The sequence below is a fragment of the Melozone crissalis genome, unplaced genomic scaffold (genome assembly GCF_028551555.1).
Source record: "Melozone crissalis strain CALT ecotype California unplaced genomic scaffold, PUWL_Pcris_2 ptg000013l_1, whole genome shotgun sequence".
In the NCBI taxonomy this organism is placed as follows: Eukaryota; Metazoa; Chordata; class Aves; order Passeriformes; family Passerellidae; genus Melozone; species Melozone crissalis.
Window position 1 is genome coordinate 62186654 of NW_026535791.1, and position 19195 is coordinate 62205848.

Below are 19195 nucleotides of genomic sequence, written 5' to 3' on the forward strand. Positions count from 1 at the left end.
TACTTATTTTTCTAACACAAATTTGTCCTGTTAGCTTGAACTGCTGAACAGTTCAAAAACTCAAAAAGTTGGTTTTCCTTCCCTGTAATTTCATCCAGTTCCTCTGAATTTTCATCTAGTGCTTCACGTTTGACTGAAGCATAGCTCTGTTTTGGCAGAACACACAGAGGAAATCTAAATTTCTTCTACAGGGAACTGGAGATACCTCTCTTCCTGAGAGTGAATGAATAAAGTCTAGGTTTTGGCATTATTTTAAATGATCAGTTAGTATTATTTTTCCTCTCATATTTAATTTTTCTTTCCTTTGTGTGTATGTTCCTTTTCTTTATAGTTATTCCTTTTTGCTCTCTATCACAACGAAAAATGAAGAATCAGTTGCTTTCATTGTATTGAAATATTAAGTTTAATATTTCAAGTTTAAAGACTCCTTTACACAAGTTTTTACTGACATTGTGAGTTTCTTGCATCAGTATAGATCACATCCTTTCATACAAGCATAGTTGAAAGTACTTCTATAGTGCTCCTTGTGCCCACACTCTAGCAGAGGGGCTGCTGAAGCTCTACCTCTTTTTCCATGAAATGGATGTACAAATGCAGCATTCCAAATCCAGCAACAGCACTTAAAAGGATAATTATGTCTCCCATTGATGAGTGTTAGGCTCTTTCTGGGATGATTCAGTTTACCACCCTGCATCAGTTAGCCTCCAAATTGTCTTAAACAAATGCAGTGGGAGGAGGTTAAACAGCTCAAATAATTTGTCTCTGTCAAACTGATTGATTTACCTATGTGATTGGAGGTCCGTGACTGTCACCTGGTTTTTTAAGTTGTTCTAAGCCTTTTTATTACAGCGTCCTGCATGGGGTCGCTGGAGGTGAGAGAGAGACGAGAATCTTGTTTCTTGATCAGAAGGCTGGATTTATTGATATATGATATATAATACATTATAACTATACTAAATAGAATAAAGAGAGAAGTTGCAGAGGCTGCTAAGCTAAGAATAGAATAGAAAGGATCTATAACAAAGTTGTGTCCAGGGACTCTGTCCCCAGCTCGCTCCCGTGATTTGCCCTCAACCATAAACATGGGAACATGAACCAATCACAGGTGCAATCCTATTGCATTTCACAGCAGCTGATAACAATTGTTTACATTCTCTTTCTGGGGGCCCTTGCTTCCCAGAAAACGAACAAGTCCCAAAGAAAGGATTTCTGTGAAAAAATGTCTGGGACACCTTTTGATATTTACATTCTTGTAACAAACTTTCTCACACACTTTATGTAAATCACTTATTGTTTTGCATTCTTTTATAGAAGAAGTGAAATTTTATAAACTGTTGGCTATCCAGTATCATTGGAGGAGTGGCACTGTCATCCTCCAATCCACTGTCACTTTTAGAAATCTATAAATGTTAGAATCAAAAATTAAAAGTACTCTTGAAAGAACTGTGCGTCCACATCATGTTATTCTGTGTCCTACAGTGACACATGACCAGAGCTGTCAGCAGAGGAGAATCAGGCAGGCACAGTAACCTTTCCTTCTGGCATCTCTGGAGTTTGTTCATCTACAACTCAAATCCTTTACTTTGTACAATTGAACCTGAAATGCCTGCCTTGTTTTTTAACCTGACTTAGCAAAGGCAGCTGCTCCACATATGGGTGTCTGTCCCTGGAGTTCATAGTTGTTAAGACCCTTTCAGAATCAGCTGAACCTTCTCCAGGTGATGTACATTTTCACTCACTAAAGGAGCATAAAGGTTTTGAAGTCTGTGTACCCCTCCAGGAGCTGAGTTAACCTTGCCTCAGAACTGCAGTGCTAGGTTTGTGATTGGACTCAATTATCCTAAAGGTCTTTTCCAGACTGAAGGACTCTGTGAAAGGAGCTGCATTTCCCATCTTTCCCATCTTTCCCATGGGCACTGATGATGCTGATGTCTGCTGCCCTTCCTACAACCAAAAAGCAATAGCCTATGTATCCTGTGCAATGGAGCTTTGAGTTTGTCCTGTGAGATAACCTGCAGAATGTTCTGCTGTTCAGTTTCTGAGCCAGGGCTGACATCAGGATTTTATCTATAGGCTTGGCCCTCCAGCATGGGGTAGAGGGGCTGTGTCACCTTCTGAAGGCCAGGATGGCTCCTCCAGGGAGATGGCATCGATGGCATCAGTTCCTCTGGACCACACACCGTGGGACAATGACCACAAGAGGATCCTGTTCCTGTTCCACAGAGATGAGAGGACCCAGTAATCCCTGCAGTGAAAGTCATCACAAAAATGGAAGAAAGATAAGCACATGCAGTGCTCTTTAGAAGATGAACACAAGTAGAAGCAAAGGGGCAAAGTAGAAGCAAAGGTTTCTTGAGAAGAAACAAGGCTGAGCTGGGCAGTGTCTGGAGGAGGGGGCTGAACCACAAAGAATTTTACAGCTCCTGGTCAACAGAGGAAGGGAACTGTGTTCAGAGGTGGCTTTTATTCTGAGGACCTGTGACAATCTCTTGATGCATCTAAATGGATAGGTGATCCATTTATAAATACTTATCCAGTGCTAAAGGTGGCTTTGGGGGCTGGTTAGTTTGTTGATTTTTCATGGAAAATACAATATATTGAACTAAAAGGTTAAACCAAAAACTGAACAATGAAGCTGGGAGGAAAACATACTTGGGCTTATGGGAATTTAAAGGATTCATTGTTGGTGCTTAGAGGGCAGAGCAGAGAGGGCAGAGCTGAAGAGCCTGGTCTAAGAAAGTGAGCACAGAGCAGACCTCCAGCTGTGGTAACTGAGGGATTATGGCACATTCTTCAGTTTGCTTTATCACATTTAAACACTGTCAGGCAAATATTGCTGCCAAGGCACAGTCCAGAATGAGAGGAAAAGGTGATGCACACTCCCCCCAGGACCTATGGCAGCTTTTAAGGAAGTGGATCCAATGTTTGACCCAAAAATGGCAAATGGTGTTTCTACACAAAAAGGAATCACAATAGGTCTCTTTTTAGACTCTATTTTGCAAAAGATGCTCCAATAGAAGAAGAGAGCTGGAGAGTTGGATTCCTACAGCAGCATGTAGGAATTAATCCTTAACCTCTAAACTTCAGCCTGGTAATTTTCTATAGGTTTTCTGACATCTCTAATGTCATGTTTAGTGTCTGCTGCAGTATTTGTTCCAAACTGGTATTGCTGAATGGCATAAATAATACTGTCAAATCCAAAACTATTATTGAGTTCAAGGAATTCTTGAGTCTCTTACACTTAGTGTATGAATGTCTTCAACACAATCATTGCCAAATCTGCCTCATTCAGAAAAAGGAATTCACAGGTAAGGGGGTTCTATTTTTATCTTTCAGGAGCTGGCAACCTAAAGAGTAACAGATGGAAATCCTGTTGTGTCTGCTCAGGAAGAACATTCAAAGGCCTTGGGCTGTCTTTAAATCTCAGCAATCCTAATGAGTTTTTGGTCACATTTTGGAATACGTGACCACCTGAAAACAGTTGGTTAAAAAAAATCAAGCCAACTGTGTAGAAAATGAATGGTCTTCTAAGGTAATTTCCCTCTCTACCAGCAACTGTTTCTTCAGGATGAGAAAACAGACTTTCAAATAGAAAATAAGCTGGAACAGTGTTTCATGGATTTTGCCTGTATGTTTCTGCAGCTGGGTGGAGAATGCTCTGGGCAGATGTGAGAATTGGGCAGACACCACATTCCAACAGCCACCTACTGCCACATCCCTTCTGGTGAAAGGCTGTCATCCTTACCTCTTAATGCAGTGAAAACAAAGCCAGCAATGCCAAGGAATACTCAAAATAAATTACTTTGATCTGTAACCAAGCTCTCCTGACAGCAACAGAACAGGCTGTCAGTAGCCTCATCTGTCTTGCTCCCAAATCCTGCCACTCTGGAAAGGGCCTGCCTTCTCTCAGTTGGGTACCTCTGTGTTAGACAGTAAGCAGTCCCCTTCTCCCCTGCATCCTCGTGTTCCTGCGGGCAGTGTTTCAGTGTCTGGCCTGTCCTTCCTGTAAAACCCTTGGAAATCCTGTGAAAACTGCAAGATGACAGCCCTTACCACAAGGGCTCTTGGTGCTTAAAAATGTCCCTAAATTTCTCAGCTCTTCACTTCAATTTGTTCAACTTTCTAGAACACCACCATGGTGTAGGGAGGCCTCTATATGTATTTTAGCTGTTTTGTGTCTTCCTTTTTCTATCCACAAATTTCTCACAGTCCTTTGCATTTTGTCCCATGGTTATTCTTGCTGTCATTTTTGAAGACTGTCCACAGTGGCCCCAGGATCTTTTTCATGAGTGGCAATAGTTTATCACTGCATAGGTGATCAGGACTGTCCTCCTTTCCCCAGACACCCTCTGTGCTCATTGTTACAGCGTGTCCCTGTCGCTTTGTCACCCAGGCAGTCACCATTAGGGTTGGCCAGCTTTCAGCCCGAGTATCCTGAACAACCTGGTGGGTCACCAAATCCCATCATTGCAGTACTCATTCTCATTTCCTGGAAACAGCCTGAAAGCGCTCGGGCTCCAGAAAGAATCCTTCCAGCAGAGGGAAAGAGAAGAATCTCTCGGTACATTCCTGCCCTCCCTGCGCTCCCCTTCAGCATCTCACCTCGTTGCAGCCAAGTGGATCGGGGAGCCTTTGGTGAAAGGCTCCATGAAGAGTCCCTCAAACACCTGTCCCACTCACAGAGCATCTTCTGCCCGTGCCCTGGGGCTGGAGCGAGGGCGGACACAGCCCTGGGCATCCCTGTCATCCCCCCGGGCTGCTCCAGCGGCCCTCGGCTGCGGAGACCCGGCTCCAGGTGCCCCGACACGCTGGGGCTGTGAATGTGGGCCCGGGCAGGACCGGCTGGGTGCCGCAAGCAGCTGCACAAAGGCGGGGCAGAGACACGGGGACCACCGGGAACAGCCGGGCCCGTGCCAGGCGGGGAGGCCGCGGGTTGGCCGCGCTGCCAGGGCTCGGCGCTGCCCCGGGCTATGCACTATCCGGGCTGTGCACTGTCCCGGGCTATGCACTGTCCCGGGCTATGTACTGTCCCGGGTTATGCACTGCCCGGGCTATGTACTGCCCGGGCTCTGCACTGTCCGGGCCATGCATTGTCCCGGGCTGTGCACTGCCCGGGCTATGTACTGTCCCGGGCTATGTACTGTCCCGGCTATGCACTGCCCCGAGCTATGCACTGTCCGGGCTATGCACTGTCCCGGGCTATGCACTGTCCCGGGTTATGCACTGCCCGGGCTCAGCACTGTCCCGGGCTCAGCACTGTCCCGGGCTCAGCACTGTCCCGGGCTCGGCGCTGCCCGGGCTCAGCACTGTCCCGGGCTCGGCTCTACCCCGGGCTATGCACTGTCCCGGGCTCGGCTCTGCCCCGGGCTATGCACTGTCCCGGGCTCGGCTCTGCCCCGGGCTATGCACTGTCTCGGGCTCGGCGCTGCCCGTGCCGCCGTGCCGGGCGCCAGGAGGCAGCACGGGCTCGGTCCGTGCCCGCCCCGGCCCGGGGTAATCATTAACCGGGCCCGGCCGCGGGCACCCGCCGCGCTTCGCCCGCACTCGGCCGGGCACGCACCGACCCCAGCCCGGCACGGCCGGGGCTCCGCGCAGCCATGGAGGGCGAGGCCAACGGGACCCTGCACCCGGCCTGCGGCTCCAGCGAGCCGCCCTACTCGGAGGAGCTTCTCCGGAGTAAGTGTGGGGCGGGAGGAGAGGGGGCTGCCCGCCGGACAGCCGGGGCGGCCCCTGCCCCGCAGCGCCTTCAGCACCCACCGCGGCGGGATGGCGGGGGCTGGCCCTGACCCTGTCCCTGTCCCTGCTGCTGTCCCTGCCTGTGTCCGTCCCCCTGTCCCTGCCTCTGCCCCTCTCCCTGTCTGTCCCTCTGCCGCTGTCGCTGCCTGTGCCCCTGTCCCTGCCCATCCTCTGTACCCTGTCCCTATCCCTGTCCCTGCCTGTGCCCCTTCGCCGTTCTTCCCCGGCGAGGAAATCCCCGTTCGGAGGCCGGCACCCGCCTGTCCCGGCCGATGCTCCGCCTGTCTGGGGCCCGAGCAGGCCCCGGGCAGGGCGGGAGCTCAGCACGGCCCCAGCCCGGGCTCGGCTGGGCTGGCTCAGAGCGGGGCTGCGGCGGGAACCGAGCGCTGAACCGGCCCCGGGAGCCGCGCCGGGCCTCGGGCTCCCTCCGGTGAGATTCAAGGAGTGGAGATGTCACTGAGACGTGCACTGCCCCGCCCGCAGCCAAGTGTGGAAGTGCCGGGGTTTTTTGAAGCAGGTTGGATTAAAGAGGCTGCGGCAGAGGCTCTGCTTTGCTTTCAGATAGGCTGCGGGTCCGGCAGGAGTTAGTACGGATGATGAGCCTGAACTTCTCCTGAATTAACCATGTGGTGCCTTTTTCTGCCTCTGGAAACAAATCCCTTGGGAGAAAATGCCGTTCAGCTGTCAGCTGTGGGTCAAACTTCATACCCATACTCACTGTCAATGATAAAACCTATAATCTGTGGGTAAATATTGAAATGTTTAAGGGAGAAGCAATAAAGATTTTGGTGAAGACACCAAGTTTTATCTCGGGCTTGGGATATCAGGGACTTTTCCTTACATTGCTGGTGTGCCCTACAAAATTCCACCGAGCTTCTAGTAAGTTTTCCTGCCTAAGGAAGTTACTTGTAACATGCCTATGAGCATATGATGGAAGCAGAGAACTAATACTGAGTGAATACATGTTTGCTGGTAGCCTGCCTGGAAAAGTTCCCAGATTATGTATTTATTTCTGCTACATATTTACATTCATCTAAGGATATTTGTCCTGGAACTCCCCCTTTCTGAAAGGCACTATTGCATAATGCTTTCAGAAGGTGAAGGCGTATTCTTACTGCCTGCTGTCTGTGGATCCTGGAAAGATTTAGTCATGAACTTCAGTATTTGAATGGTTCTGTGGAGTCAGTGTCTGCCTGTGTAACTAGGGATGAGTGCAAGTATCTGCAGGAATAAGGCAAAGAAGCCCCTCAGAGATGGTGTTGTTACATTAATATTTGAGAAGTTCATGAAATAAATCAGAACTGTTTGCTTTTCTGTCTCTGCAGGCCTTGACCTTCCAGGGAGATTTCTCTTTGCAACCTTGACTCTGATGACGCTCATTGCCATTCTGGTGTTTATAGAGGAAGCAGTCTACATCTACAGGAAAATCCCCTCCTCCAAAAGATCAATCATAATTTGGATTAATGCTGCAGCGCCTGTAAGCTAACACGGAAAGGAGATAAAATTCAATGCTGAAAATTAGGCTTCCCTGAAAATCCACAGGGGCCACATGAGCTCTTTGGCCTTCATACAACCTTCCTCCCTTTTCTTTGTAGGTGATCTCCACTACTTCATGCATTGGCATGTGGGTTCCTCGCTCAACAATGTTCACAGACTTCACAGCAGGAATGTGAGTGTTCTGCTTGTGTCTAGGTGTTGCTCCAAACCCTGAATTTCTTCCCTTTCAACATCTGCGGCTCTTGGTAACACAGTCATTCTGTAAATTTAACAATTCAGTAATTTCTTTGTTTGAATTGAAATCTCTTGGCAGCTCTTTCCTGGGAGGTGGAAAATGCTGAAACAGTTCCCAGTGCTCCAGTCCCCCAGTGTGGGAATGTCAGTGTGAAGGATCTGTGACTCACATGTAATTGATTCCTTGCACTGACAGTCTCCTTGGAGCAGCAGTCTGTCTTTCCTCTCTCTGCATGCCATGTGGAACGAGAGTCTGGCCTGTGACTCCTTCCCTGCACTTTTACCAATGATGAGCCATGGAGGTCTCTTATTAATGGTGCCAAGTGAGCTCCCAGTGAGCACATCAGGGTAAAAATGTTCCACAGTTGTCCTGATGAAAGCACTTTATGTGTGAGCATGACAGCTCTGGCGTGCAGAGAGAAGAAGGGAGAAATGTGCTCCCTGCCTTCTGGGGGTGATGGCACAGCCCTGGTGGGCAGGACTGAGTGGGGGTGTGCCATGGCCCTGAGCACTCCACACCTGGAGCTGAGTAACAGAGTAACAGAGGAGGGACAACACAGCCGTGGGGAATACTGCTGGCATGTGCCAGTGTGTGCAGGGAGTGCAGATTGCCAGAAACCTCCAACAATCCAGTCCTGTGGCACTTCAAGCGTGTTTAAATTCCCTCTCCTCCCTTGCCCAAGCTGCAGGCAGTGCAGCAGAGGACCTCTTTTATTGATTGGGTTTCCATGTTTGGTGGCACAATCTGCAGTTCCCGGGTAGGGTTGAGACTCTGCAGCTGGGGAGGGAGGGAGAGGTGGGGTTGCAGCAGTCGGAGCTTTGTCTGCAGAGGAACCACACCCTGCCCAGGCCAGCACATTCAGCGATAGCTATTTATGTGAACCCGGCCATGTTTGCTGGTTGAAAGCCACGTTTGAGGAGCAAGAGGACTTGTTCTAAAAGGTCCAGACTAGTGAGAACTAGATAACTTATGGGGAATGAAGGGGCCAGGAAAGCCTGTGCTTTAACAGCGACTCTGCTCACCAGAGCAGCTTTGGGAAATTCCACACCTGCTCTGTGCCTCAGTTCATTCCTCCTTCAGTGAGGGTAGGGCAGTTCTGCTCCTCCAAGGTGATGGAAAGCAGAAGGTATCTCAAAGATAGAGCTAGAGCTTTTGTTGATTGGGAAGCACAAGCTGTAAAAACCCTGTACAGGAGGTGGCCCTGCCCTGCACAGGCATATGAGACACACAAACAAGTTTCTCTCCCTCTCCTAGATTTTTTGCCATAGTTATCCACAAATTCCTGATGATGATGATCAAAGAGTGTGGAGGGCAGAAGGTGCTGCTCAGACGCTTTGAAAATGGTCACTTCACCATCACCACCGGCCCCTGCTGCTGCTGCTGCCTCTGCCTCCCTCGTGTGCCCATCACCAGGTGAGCCACCCCCTCAGGATTCCCCTTAAGGAGCTTGGAAACGGCTGCTGGAACTCAGCCAGCTCGGCAGGGCCAGGCTCACAGCAAAGCTTCCCAAAAGTCAGTCTCAAGACGTCTCAAACTGTTTATTTTAAACAGCATCCTCACTCTGGGGCTGTACACCACCACTAATTTATTCAGTTTCTATAATGCAGAGGTGTGTGGGTGGAGAAATTTCTACTCTAGAAAATCTGATAATTGACATTTCAGTTTCCTTTCATTCCAGAAGGGAACAAATGTCTCGAGATTGGGTATTTTTCACAAGCAGAATTGTCAAATGGAGCTTCTCTTGATAGAAAATTTCTCTCACTTTAATAAAATGGAAATGTTTCATTCTGATTTTGACTTTAAAACTACTTGAGGTTAAAATAATTTTTACAACAGAAAGTAGATGTAATTCTTGTAAAGCTTTGTTCTCAATGAAATGGCATTGTCTGGTGAAGCAAAAGCAGACGTTTTCTTCTCCTAAACTTAGTATTAAAGCATCTTTGAGAAGTGGGGTGAGGATGGAGAGCTCCAGGAGCCAACATGCTGTAACATAAACCTGTCCTCCTTTGGCACTGCCTCCTCTGGTCAGTGCCACCCCCTCACTCACACAGCTCTCCACAGCCTGGAAACCTCCTGTGTTTCCCTGAGCTTTCCTACTGGCATAGAGGATGGGACTGTTTCTCTCATTACAGGCAAAACCTGAGGGACTGAAAAGAAACCTTTTTGTGAGGGTGTGGACTTGAGTGTCCTAGGGGATTGTACAATCTGCTTAAAGAAAAGCAGCCAACAGAACACAGCATAGTGGTTTCTGATGCATTTTCAAAAATTCTAATTTTTCACTACCATATTTTTTCCTTAAACTGCCTCATTGGGTATTAGAATTCAAACTTTAGTTTCCATAATTTTATTTTAATGGAGTATAGGTTGTAGCAGCTGGGAGCTTGGGAGAGGATCCCCTACTCTGCCTTGCTGTTGTTCAGCCCAGTGGCAGCTTGTGCAGGATGATGTCAGCTAATATGGACTCACTTCAGGGGCTACACAGTGCCTGCTACTGCTGGCAGGAAGGACAGCTCTCTGTTGGGATAAAAAAACCCAGGCTTTTTGCTCTGCAGAGGGCTTAGGCCTCCTTCTCCAGTGTCTGTACCACTGGAAACCCATCTGCTCTCTGCTTCTAACCTCCAGCCTTTTCCCAGTGCAGGGTACCTTTAAAAAAAAAAAAGATATTGGCAAGCTATGAGAGAGAAAAGTCAGTCTCACATTCCTTCCATAGGTATGTATGGGGAAACAGGGAGCTATCCCAAGGGAGGGATTCATTCTTTAAAAAAAACAATATACATCTGCAGTCCTGGGGAAAACAACAAGGTACAGATGAGGCAGTGTGACAATCCATGCACAGGGAGAGATGTGGCAGGAGAGATCTGGTGATCAGTAAAGGTGGGCCTGTGTTAACAAGGGAAGCAGCTCATGGCATTGCAGTGACTGCACTCTTTGTCATATGTATGATTCTTTAAAGCTCTCTGGGAATAATAAATCTTTGAGAAGGCACACACTGGCCCATTGCAGGTCTTTCCACATGGGTTTGTGCTGTTGATAATCCTGTGGTTACCAGCTATATTCATTGAGCAATTCCTGTAATCCCTCGTTCATAGCTGTATCCTTTAACACATAAATGGCAGCCTGCTGTCTGTGAGACATCTCTGATGTCAGGGCCCAAAGAACCCCAGTGAAAACAACACTGAAAATATGAGAAATAATGCACAGTAATAACAGACTGAAACATGAGGCAGCTGTAGCAGCTGCAGCTTCACCTGTGAAATCTGAAGGAGAGCTCAGGTCAGTCAGCTTCCATGCCCTATGTTAGAAAGTTCATCTGCCCCTCTCCTGGTGGGCTGCAGAGCTGGCTGGCCAGGCTACAGGTGTGCCCTGGACCCACTTTACAGTGACAGAGGTGAAGGAGTCCTGGCCAGGCTACAGGGGTGCTCTGGACCCACTTTACAGTGACAAAGTGAAGGAATCCTGAGCTCTCCTGCCAGCCTTGTGCAATTTGCCAAGTTAGGGGCTGTCCCTTCCTTCTGTTGGACCACAGAGGGGCAAGCCCAGATCTTACATGGTGCTCTTCAAGATGCACTGAGGAACCACCAGTCCTTTCACCTAGGGCTGTGTGATCCCCTTTTTTCATCTACCACAGGACTAGGAAGTGGCTGAACAGGCTGATTTGTCCAATTTCATGGGAGGGCTGCAATAATAAGGCAACAAGGCAAGAGCAAATACATCATTGTTCAGGAACCAGTTGTGCAGCTCCTGTCTCCCTGGTTGGCTTCAGGGCAGAGAAAGACATCATGTTTTGCCCAGCCTTGGTTAGTATGTACTTGCTGCAGAGCAGGAAAAGTACTATTTTTGTAGAGACTTTTTCAAATAAACACTGGGAAATTCTTGGAAATATTTTCTAATCTTGAAGCTGTTCCTCCCCAGATTTTAGCCACATGCTACAGGAGTGGAAAAGTTCTGCAGTTGACAGAATCCAGAAAATGTTATTAAGGTTGCTAATACATCTTGGCCTATCTAATTTTGTGTTGCCTCTTTTTTAATTCAGGCAAACCCTCTTTTGGCTGAAGCTGGGCACCTTTCAGTTTGCTGTCTTTCGGCCTGTGCTCGTATTTTTATCAATAGTGCTTTGGACTAATGGCAATTATGTTCTTTACAATGTAAGTAACCATTTTAATCAGAGAAGGTCCTCAAAATCCATAGGTTTCAGGGCTGATGTAACTATCTTAGCCTACAACTAAACTGTGACATCTGGGACCATTTCCAAGTGAGTCCTTACTGTATTCTTTTGACACCTGAAGCATGTAATTTCCTGACATCCTTGATTTCTGCCTTCCTCAGCTCTCTTGGAAAGAAATTGGGCATCAGAGGGGATTGGGCATCAGATTATACATTTCCCAGCTGGTGTGGTTAGAATAGCAGGACTGCAAGTTGCTCTGTGGGATGTACCTGCCCTGTGTTTTGTAAGGTACAGCCTTAAGAAATAAGTGTATGTACTGGCATGTTAACAGGAAGCCTAATTCTGTGTTTTTCAGTAAGACATGGTGATTTTCATATCTGTGCAAAATGAAAAGATAGTACTGTACTTCTGCTTTGTACCATGCAACCTGCAAGCTGATGGAGAAATCTGTATCTGATAATAATTTGGCACCTCTTGCATAACTCAGACTAAAAGCAATATTTTTGTTGTTGTTTCATGGTATGAAACGAAGGACCCACCTGAGATGTCAGGCTGAACCTGCTCTCATGAGCTGTTGAGCATTGCCAGGTGCTGCTGGGGTCTCTGAAAAGGCAAACACTCCATGGCTGGCCATTGCAGCACTGAGGGTTGTGTCACCTCCCCAGGCTGGACATGTCCCTGTGTTGGTGCCTGCCCACAGAGCCTGTGCCAGTGCTCCAGTTGGTATTGGGCAGCTCCCCATGCAAAACCCAGCAACTGCTGCTGCCACCAGCTTTGATGCAGGTAGAAAAATGCATTTTAACAACATCCAGTTCACAGCTTCTTCCTGGAAACACTGAAGAAAGGTTGTGGGATTTTTTCTCAGGTGTCTCCCAAAGGACCTGCACTGTGGATCAGCTGCTTCATTGGTGCCCTCACCCTTTGTGCTCTGTGGGCAGTAGGAATCATGTTTCGAAAAGTTAGGATTCTCCTTAAGTGTAAGAACATTATCCCAAAGTTTGCTCTTTATCAGGTGAGAACTTTAATATTTCTGGGAAGCATTTCTCTTAACTGCTGATACTACTCTGCCTTTCTTGTTCTTGCTCCTTTCCCGAAAAATTATGGTACTTTTTCCCATTAAATACACTGTGCAAAGCCATATTTTTACCTGGTTAAAGCTGCATCCCTTTCAAGCACTCTCCTTGGCTGCTGCTCAGTTTTACTTTGAGCCAATTCACCTCTAGTCTCAGGAGTGCTGGAGATGTGAAAGCCATGTAAAATCTGTCTATCTTTAGACCACTGAAATCACAACAGCACTTTCTGTGGGGCTTGAAGGAAGCTTTGTATCTGTGGTATCCTGAAATGCAATATTCAAATGCTGGTGTGTACCTCAGAGAGGAGATGTTGCATTGTGCAGGCAGCTGTTGTTTGAATTGTCCAGCATTCCACATTATGCTGTTTTAACAGTATTTTTCTTGGCCATCCTGCACTTTAGATTTAGATAATACTGAAAATACTGGCTGCAAATCATTAAACAGTAAGGACCAGAACCACATAGGTTAGATTGAAAAAGCACAGGGACAAGGCCACCCTCTTCCACATAACTCGGAATAGAGCCCAGCAGAATCCTTGGAAATGTCTCCTCCTTGAACAGGGCATGCATCAAGGCTGGTGCACTGAGTTGGGTAAATTATTAAGCACTAATAAAGGCAGCAAACAGGATGGTCACACCTGCAAAGCTGTGTTAGGGTGAATTCAGGTTTGGGATGGCAAACTGTGTTGATGTGAGGGTTTAGACTCAAGCAGTTCCACCAGCAGCCACAGAGACACTTGGACAACTCCATGGCAGCAGCAAAGGTCTGGCTCAATGGAATAGGATGAGCAAGTGGTGGCTCATGAACTCGAGCTGTGAAGAGTCCCTCATACCTTCTGGCAGAGCCAGTCTCATAATTTGGGGACCACAACATCTCCCTGCCGTGGCAAAAAGAGGAGATAACAGGAAAAATGTTCTTTGAGTCTTTTTTCCACTAAGGAAGAACATAAGCTTATGGGTCAAATTAACTGTCATTTTTTAAACATTGTTACCTATTATTCAGGACTTAGTATTATTTGAAATCCCTGCTGTGAGGTCTGTGTATAATGTACCTCCCAAATGAAGGCCTGAGAGGAAATGCTTTTCAAGTCGAGGATTAATTTAATGTTCCTATTCAGAGCAATATCATCCTGACCTTAAGATGAATTCTGCAGAATGGCAGCACCCTGCTGGCAGGTGGGGGGAAAGGGAGGGCAAGCAAGGAGGAATGAGGCAAAGGAGGTTCTGTTATCAAAGCAGAATTGTTGTGTGAACTGTAAACCCCTTTCTGGTAGCTAAGGCATTTGTTTTCTGTTTCTGGTGCAGTTTATTGTCATTCTGAACCACCTGCAGACCACTATTATCAACATATTCGCTACACAAAAAATCATTCCCTGTGCTCCACCACTCTCCTCTACAGCCAGAGGATCTTGTAAGTTTTCTGGGGGAAGAATGTTCTTCACTGACTTATAAAAGTACCAGTTCATTGTTGCTGATGGCAATCTCTGGTGTTTTCCCAAAATACAAATTTCATGGTGTCACTAGCTTTTGGAGAATCTCAATTTTAGTTTAAAAACAGTAACAAAAGTTTCATAGCTGTCATGATTGTAGAGAACAACTTGATAATGAGAAGAGCTGGAATCAGAAATGAGAGGAAAAGAAATCAACATGCATGATTACTGTTAAATCTCTTATATTTTGGATGCATAATTTATTGTATTCTTATTGATGGGCAATACTGGAATTCTGTAACTGATGTCATTGCTCAGGTGAGAGACACAGAGGCAGGATGAGAGAGTTTGTTCCTTTTGCACAGGTGAAAATTAATAAGCCAATTATTCTTTTTTTGTCTGATAGTAATTTCCCCTTTTGGGGGGCTTTTCTTTATATAATTTTTTCTTTTTTTGGCAGACATTGCCCAGCAGCTGCTCATCATGGAAATGTTTCTGATAACTGTAATCTCCAGGGTGTTCTATCGGAGGAAATACCACGACCTGGAGCCTCCGGAGTGCGTGGCTGAGGAACCTGGGGACAAGAAGCGGAGTCCTGAGGTTATCCTCAATGGTGCAGCTGTGCAAGATGCATTGCCAAAGGTTTAGAAGTGCTCCTGTAATGCAGGAGCTGTAAGATCAGCTTCAGGAACTTCTTGCACCAAAAATAGCCCCTGTCCATGTCAGAGCATGGCATGAGTGCCTGTGAGCTGCAGTACTGAAAGACCAGTAAAGATAATCCTGCTGATTCTCCAGCCATGTGGACATGGTGTGAGGGTTTTCACACCATGTAATTTACTAAGATTTTATACCATTTTGTACTGTTACTGAGCACTTGATGGTGCCAACCTGTCTTACAATACGATTTTTTTTTATTTTTTAGCTATTAGAATGGCTATGATTTAGAGTTAATTCAGAGTAATTATTTTTCATCTTTCTTGACTTTTAAAAAAGCTTATTTCACCCTGGATTGCTGTCATATGTCCAACACAGCATTTTACCATGCTTCCTCCATGACAACAGATCATCTCTCACTCTACACCACGAGCTCACCATAGCTAATTCTGATCAGTAAATACAATCTCATGTTTGTTCTGAAATCCCCAAACCCATGTGGGCTCTTCACCTACAGAAACAATGACGTCTCTAGGGCAAGACTTTTCACATTCCTAGTCAATTCACCTCCTAAATTGGTAAATACACAGTTACTGTTTGTAAATATGTCAGGTGTCCTTCCTGCAGACAGCAGGTTCTCTGTCACTGGCCTGGAAAAGGAAAGTAGGAGAGTCTGGGATGTCTCTGGTCTGTGATGCCGTGTGGTGCTTTGGTTCTCTGCTTGGTAGATGGGGATAATGACACTCAGGGTCCCTGCACTAACAGTGAGGATGGGGGTCATTGGAAGGGCTGTTGGGGTGCTGGTCACCAGCCAGCTGGACAGGAGCCAGCGTGTCCCCAGGCAGCCAGGAGGGTCAGTGGCACCTGGCCTGGATCAAGAGTGTGGCCAGCAGGTCCAGGGCAGGGCTGTCCCCCTGGTGAGGCCACAGCTCAAATCTTTTGTTCAGGTTTGGGCCCCTGATGACAAAGAGGACATTGAGGTGCTGGAGTGTGTCCAGAGCAGGACAAGAGAACAAAGCCAGGCAGATTGGAGTCACAGGACACTTTGGGTTGGAAGAGACCTTTAAAGGACATCCAGTCCAAGCCCCTGCAGTGAGCAGGACATTTTCACCTGGATCAGGCTGCTCAGAGCCCCATCCAGCCTGACCTTGAATGTTTCCAGGGACAGAGCACCTGCCACCTCTGTGGGCCACCCATTCCATTATTTTACACCTCTTACTATAGAAAAGTCTTCCTTATATCTAGTCTAAATCCATGCTCTTGTAGTTTTAACCTTTATCCCTTGTCCTATTGCAACAGGCCCTGCAATAGAACAAAAAGGATGTCCCCATGTTTCTTGCAGTCCCCTTTGGGTACTGGAAGGCCACAACAAGGTGGCCTCTTCCCTGAGCCTTCTGCTCTCTAGGCTGAGCAGTCCCATCTCCCTCAGCCTGTCCTCATAGGCTGAAGTGCTCCAGCCCTCCCATCATTTCTGTGGCCCTTCTCTGGACCCACTCCAGCACACAGCAGGGCTTCATTTATGGCTCACATTGAATCAAAACATTGCATTCTGTTTGGGAATTGGTAGGAAATGAAACATACTGAAAACAACTAGTGAACCACCTGAAGTAGAAATTGGGGCTGACTTAAAATGGTTTTTTCTTTCTGATTGAGATCAGAAACAATATTTTCTTTAACAACTGAAGGATTCCATTATAGTAGAAAACTTGAATTTTTTTTGGTTTGAAATGGTTGATGCAATTTTTATATTTAATCTTTTTTTCTAAGTAGGCAGTCAGGGAAATTAATATAGACTCTTGGACTGCATTAATTTGAGAGAATCTGCACTTTTCCCTTGAAAAATAATTAATGTGAAAATTTTTACTCTGCATTAGAGTGAGTGCATTAGAATAAGTTAGCTGGGATCAGCTAACTTATTCTTAACATGACAAATCTTCTTAATGTATTTTAACATTATGACTATTAGCATATTCCTAATGTTGCTTTATTTCAGTGCAATCTAGGCCATGGGTACATACACAGGCTTGAAGAGCAATACTGAATTTCATAACAGCATTGGGGATGGTTGGCTGCGAGTACAATCAGCTTCAAAATTGGAAAATAAAATATTTTGAGTTGGTAAAGCATCTTTGTGCTTTCTGTAGTGGTTCAAGGGAATGCTTTGATGGGTGGGATCTGTGGCATGGAAAAGCAGATCCATGTGCTGTAGCTGGAGAGTGCATTTGAAAACAGATGGGGTGTGTAAGAAGTGTGTCTGTAGGTCCAGAGGAGGCTGCTGGGGCGCAGCAAAAGTCTTCACCCATTGCTGTTGGGCTGGTGTCTGTCATGTCTGTTAAATGCATCTTGTCAATATCAGTGTGGGCCTGATTTAGCCACAGGTATTGCTAGCTATTATGCTTTTGGATAGGTATTTAACACTTGTTGTGACCTTCATCTGACATATTTCAGCAATAAGATGTACTGTGGTGGCTGTCAAACAGACTTTGGATTTGGCAGCAAATCTGTTTACTGTGTACAGGCTTAGAGATCTCATTCCAAACATCACTTACTTACACAGAAACCCTTTCAGAGCAAAATTAGACATATATTTTCTTAAACACATGCCCAAGAGTTTTTCTGAGTTACAGTTTATGTGACTGTAGCAGAATGTGTGGGCCTTATTGTCACAAATTTTGTTTTCCTTTTTTTTAACTAAGACTCTCTTGCCCTCCTCTGGCTCAGCCCAATAGCTGTGTCCTGCCTAATGGAGGAGCCTGGAAAGAGCTGGACTCCATTGCAGGGCCTGCATTCAGGTACTCCTGAAATGAAAACATTGCAAGCCACCACCTCCAAGCTGGACCTTAATCAGTCTGGGGATGGAAAAACAAAACAGAGAGCCAGACATTCCTTCAGTCTCACTTCTGATAACCATCCCTTTCACATCACTTTCAACTGCGTGTTTGTGATTGAAGTATTTGGAAACAGTTGACAAGAGCTACAAGATAAATTTCACAACTCATTTTATACAGCTGTAGTAAAGTAATGATTGTAAGGGTGAGTGCACACCCTTTATGCTGTGTTTGCCTGGGATTATTGTGTGAGGAAGGGTAAAGGTAATATTATCAGTGTTTTCTGTGATTAACAACATTAAACAGAGATAAGCATACACAGAGGTGTGTGATTGAGGCTTAAGAGGCTTCAGGCACGTGGAAGGAATTCATTAGAACATGGGGAAAGATGAGTAATGTGCTTTGGGTGTACATGTGCTAAAGATGCAGGCAGGAGAGTGAGCATTGGCCATGAAATCTCCTGGAGTGTCATGCAGGGGAATGCATTCCCACACCAGGGGGAATCTCTAACACCTTGTGGTGCTGCAGGAGTGGGGTGGTAAACAGGAGCTGCTCTGTGCTCCCCTTTTCCACCTGTCCTTCAAGCTATTAATTTTAAAGCCACACCAGCTGAATCCTTCCTGTTTCAGAAAACTGGTGTGGGCTCCTGTTGGCTGCAGCATGGCCAGGGCTGGAACCTTGAAGAGGTTCCCTCAGCAGACCTCCTTGAAAGGCAAGCTTTGCCCAGCCTTTGTGTTTCTCATGGCCTCTCACCAAAGGCCTCATGACTTAATACCCAAAGGATGTGTTTCAGGAGTTAAGAGGGTGCTCTGCTGGCTATGGATCTTCTTATCCCTACATCCCACCCTCCAATTGTCCTGTCTGCTCCTTCACCCCCACACTTGTCTCTGCCTTGTCCACCCTTGCTTGAGAAAAAATCATGTGGGTTCCCATCAGGGAGGATGTGCAGGGGTGTAGGCTCATGCCTGCACACCCAGGACAGCCTGAGCCTACAGTCTGCAGTGTCTGCTTCCAAAGAAAAGCCAATAAAAAACACCCACAGCAATCACTGTGATCCCATGGTTCCCAGAACTGGAGCAGGGGAAGGATTTGGGTAATATTGTTAAACTCTTAGAGAATGTCCAAAGGAGGCCAGGAAGATGGTGAAGGGCCCTGAGGGGGCCCTTGTGAGGAGCAGCTGGGGGCACTTGGTCTGTTCAGCCTGGAGGAGACTGAGGGGACACCTCACTGCAGTAACAATTCCTTGTGAGAGGGAGAGGAAGGGCAGGCACTGATTTCTTCTTTGCTGTGACCAGTGACAGGACCCAAGGGAATGGCCTGAAGCTGAGTCAGGGGAGGTTTAGGTTGGATATCAGAAAAAAGTTCTTCATCCAGAAGGTGGTTGGGCACTGGAACAGGCTCCGCAGGGAAGTGATCACAGCATCAAGTCTGACTTGAAGAAGTCTGGACATTGTTTGGACAATGCTGTCAGGCACAGGGTGTGATTCCTGGGGATGTCCTGTCCAGGGCCAGGAGCTGGACTTGATGATCCTGATGGGTCCCTTGAGCTCAGCACATTCTGTGATTCTGTTGGAATAC

At 46.7% G+C, this 19195-nt stretch overlaps 1 protein-coding gene across 1 annotated transcript; it reads left to right on the forward strand.

Moving 5' to 3' along the window:
- Positions 1–5597: 5597 nt before the first annotated feature.
- On the forward strand, positions 5598–14783 carry LOC128934563 (organic solute transporter subunit alpha-like). Its single transcript, XM_054272243.1, has 8 exons — positions 5598–5676; positions 7062–7213; positions 7332–7405; positions 8723–8881; positions 11502–11613; positions 12499–12645; positions 14011–14116; positions 14596–14783. The coding sequence occupies exons 1-8, from the start codon at positions 5598–5600 to the stop codon at positions 14781–14783; spliced, it is 1017 nt and encodes a 338-aa protein (XP_054128218.1).
- The last annotated feature ends 4412 nt before the right edge of the window (positions 14784–19195 follow it).

Coding starts and splice junctions, on each gene's coding strand:
- LOC128934563 (XM_054272243.1), top strand. CDS start 5,598: ATGGAGGGCGAGGCCAACGGGACCCTGCACCCGGCCTGCGGCTCCAGC. Junction 5,677..7,061: donor CTCGGAGGAGCTTCTCCGGA/GTAAGTGTGGGG, acceptor CTGTCTCTGCAG/GCCTTGACCTTCCAGGGAGA. Junction 11,614..12,498: donor GCAATTATGTTCTTTACAAT/GTAAGTAACCAT, acceptor ATTTTTTCTCAG/GTGTCTCCCAAAGGACCTGC.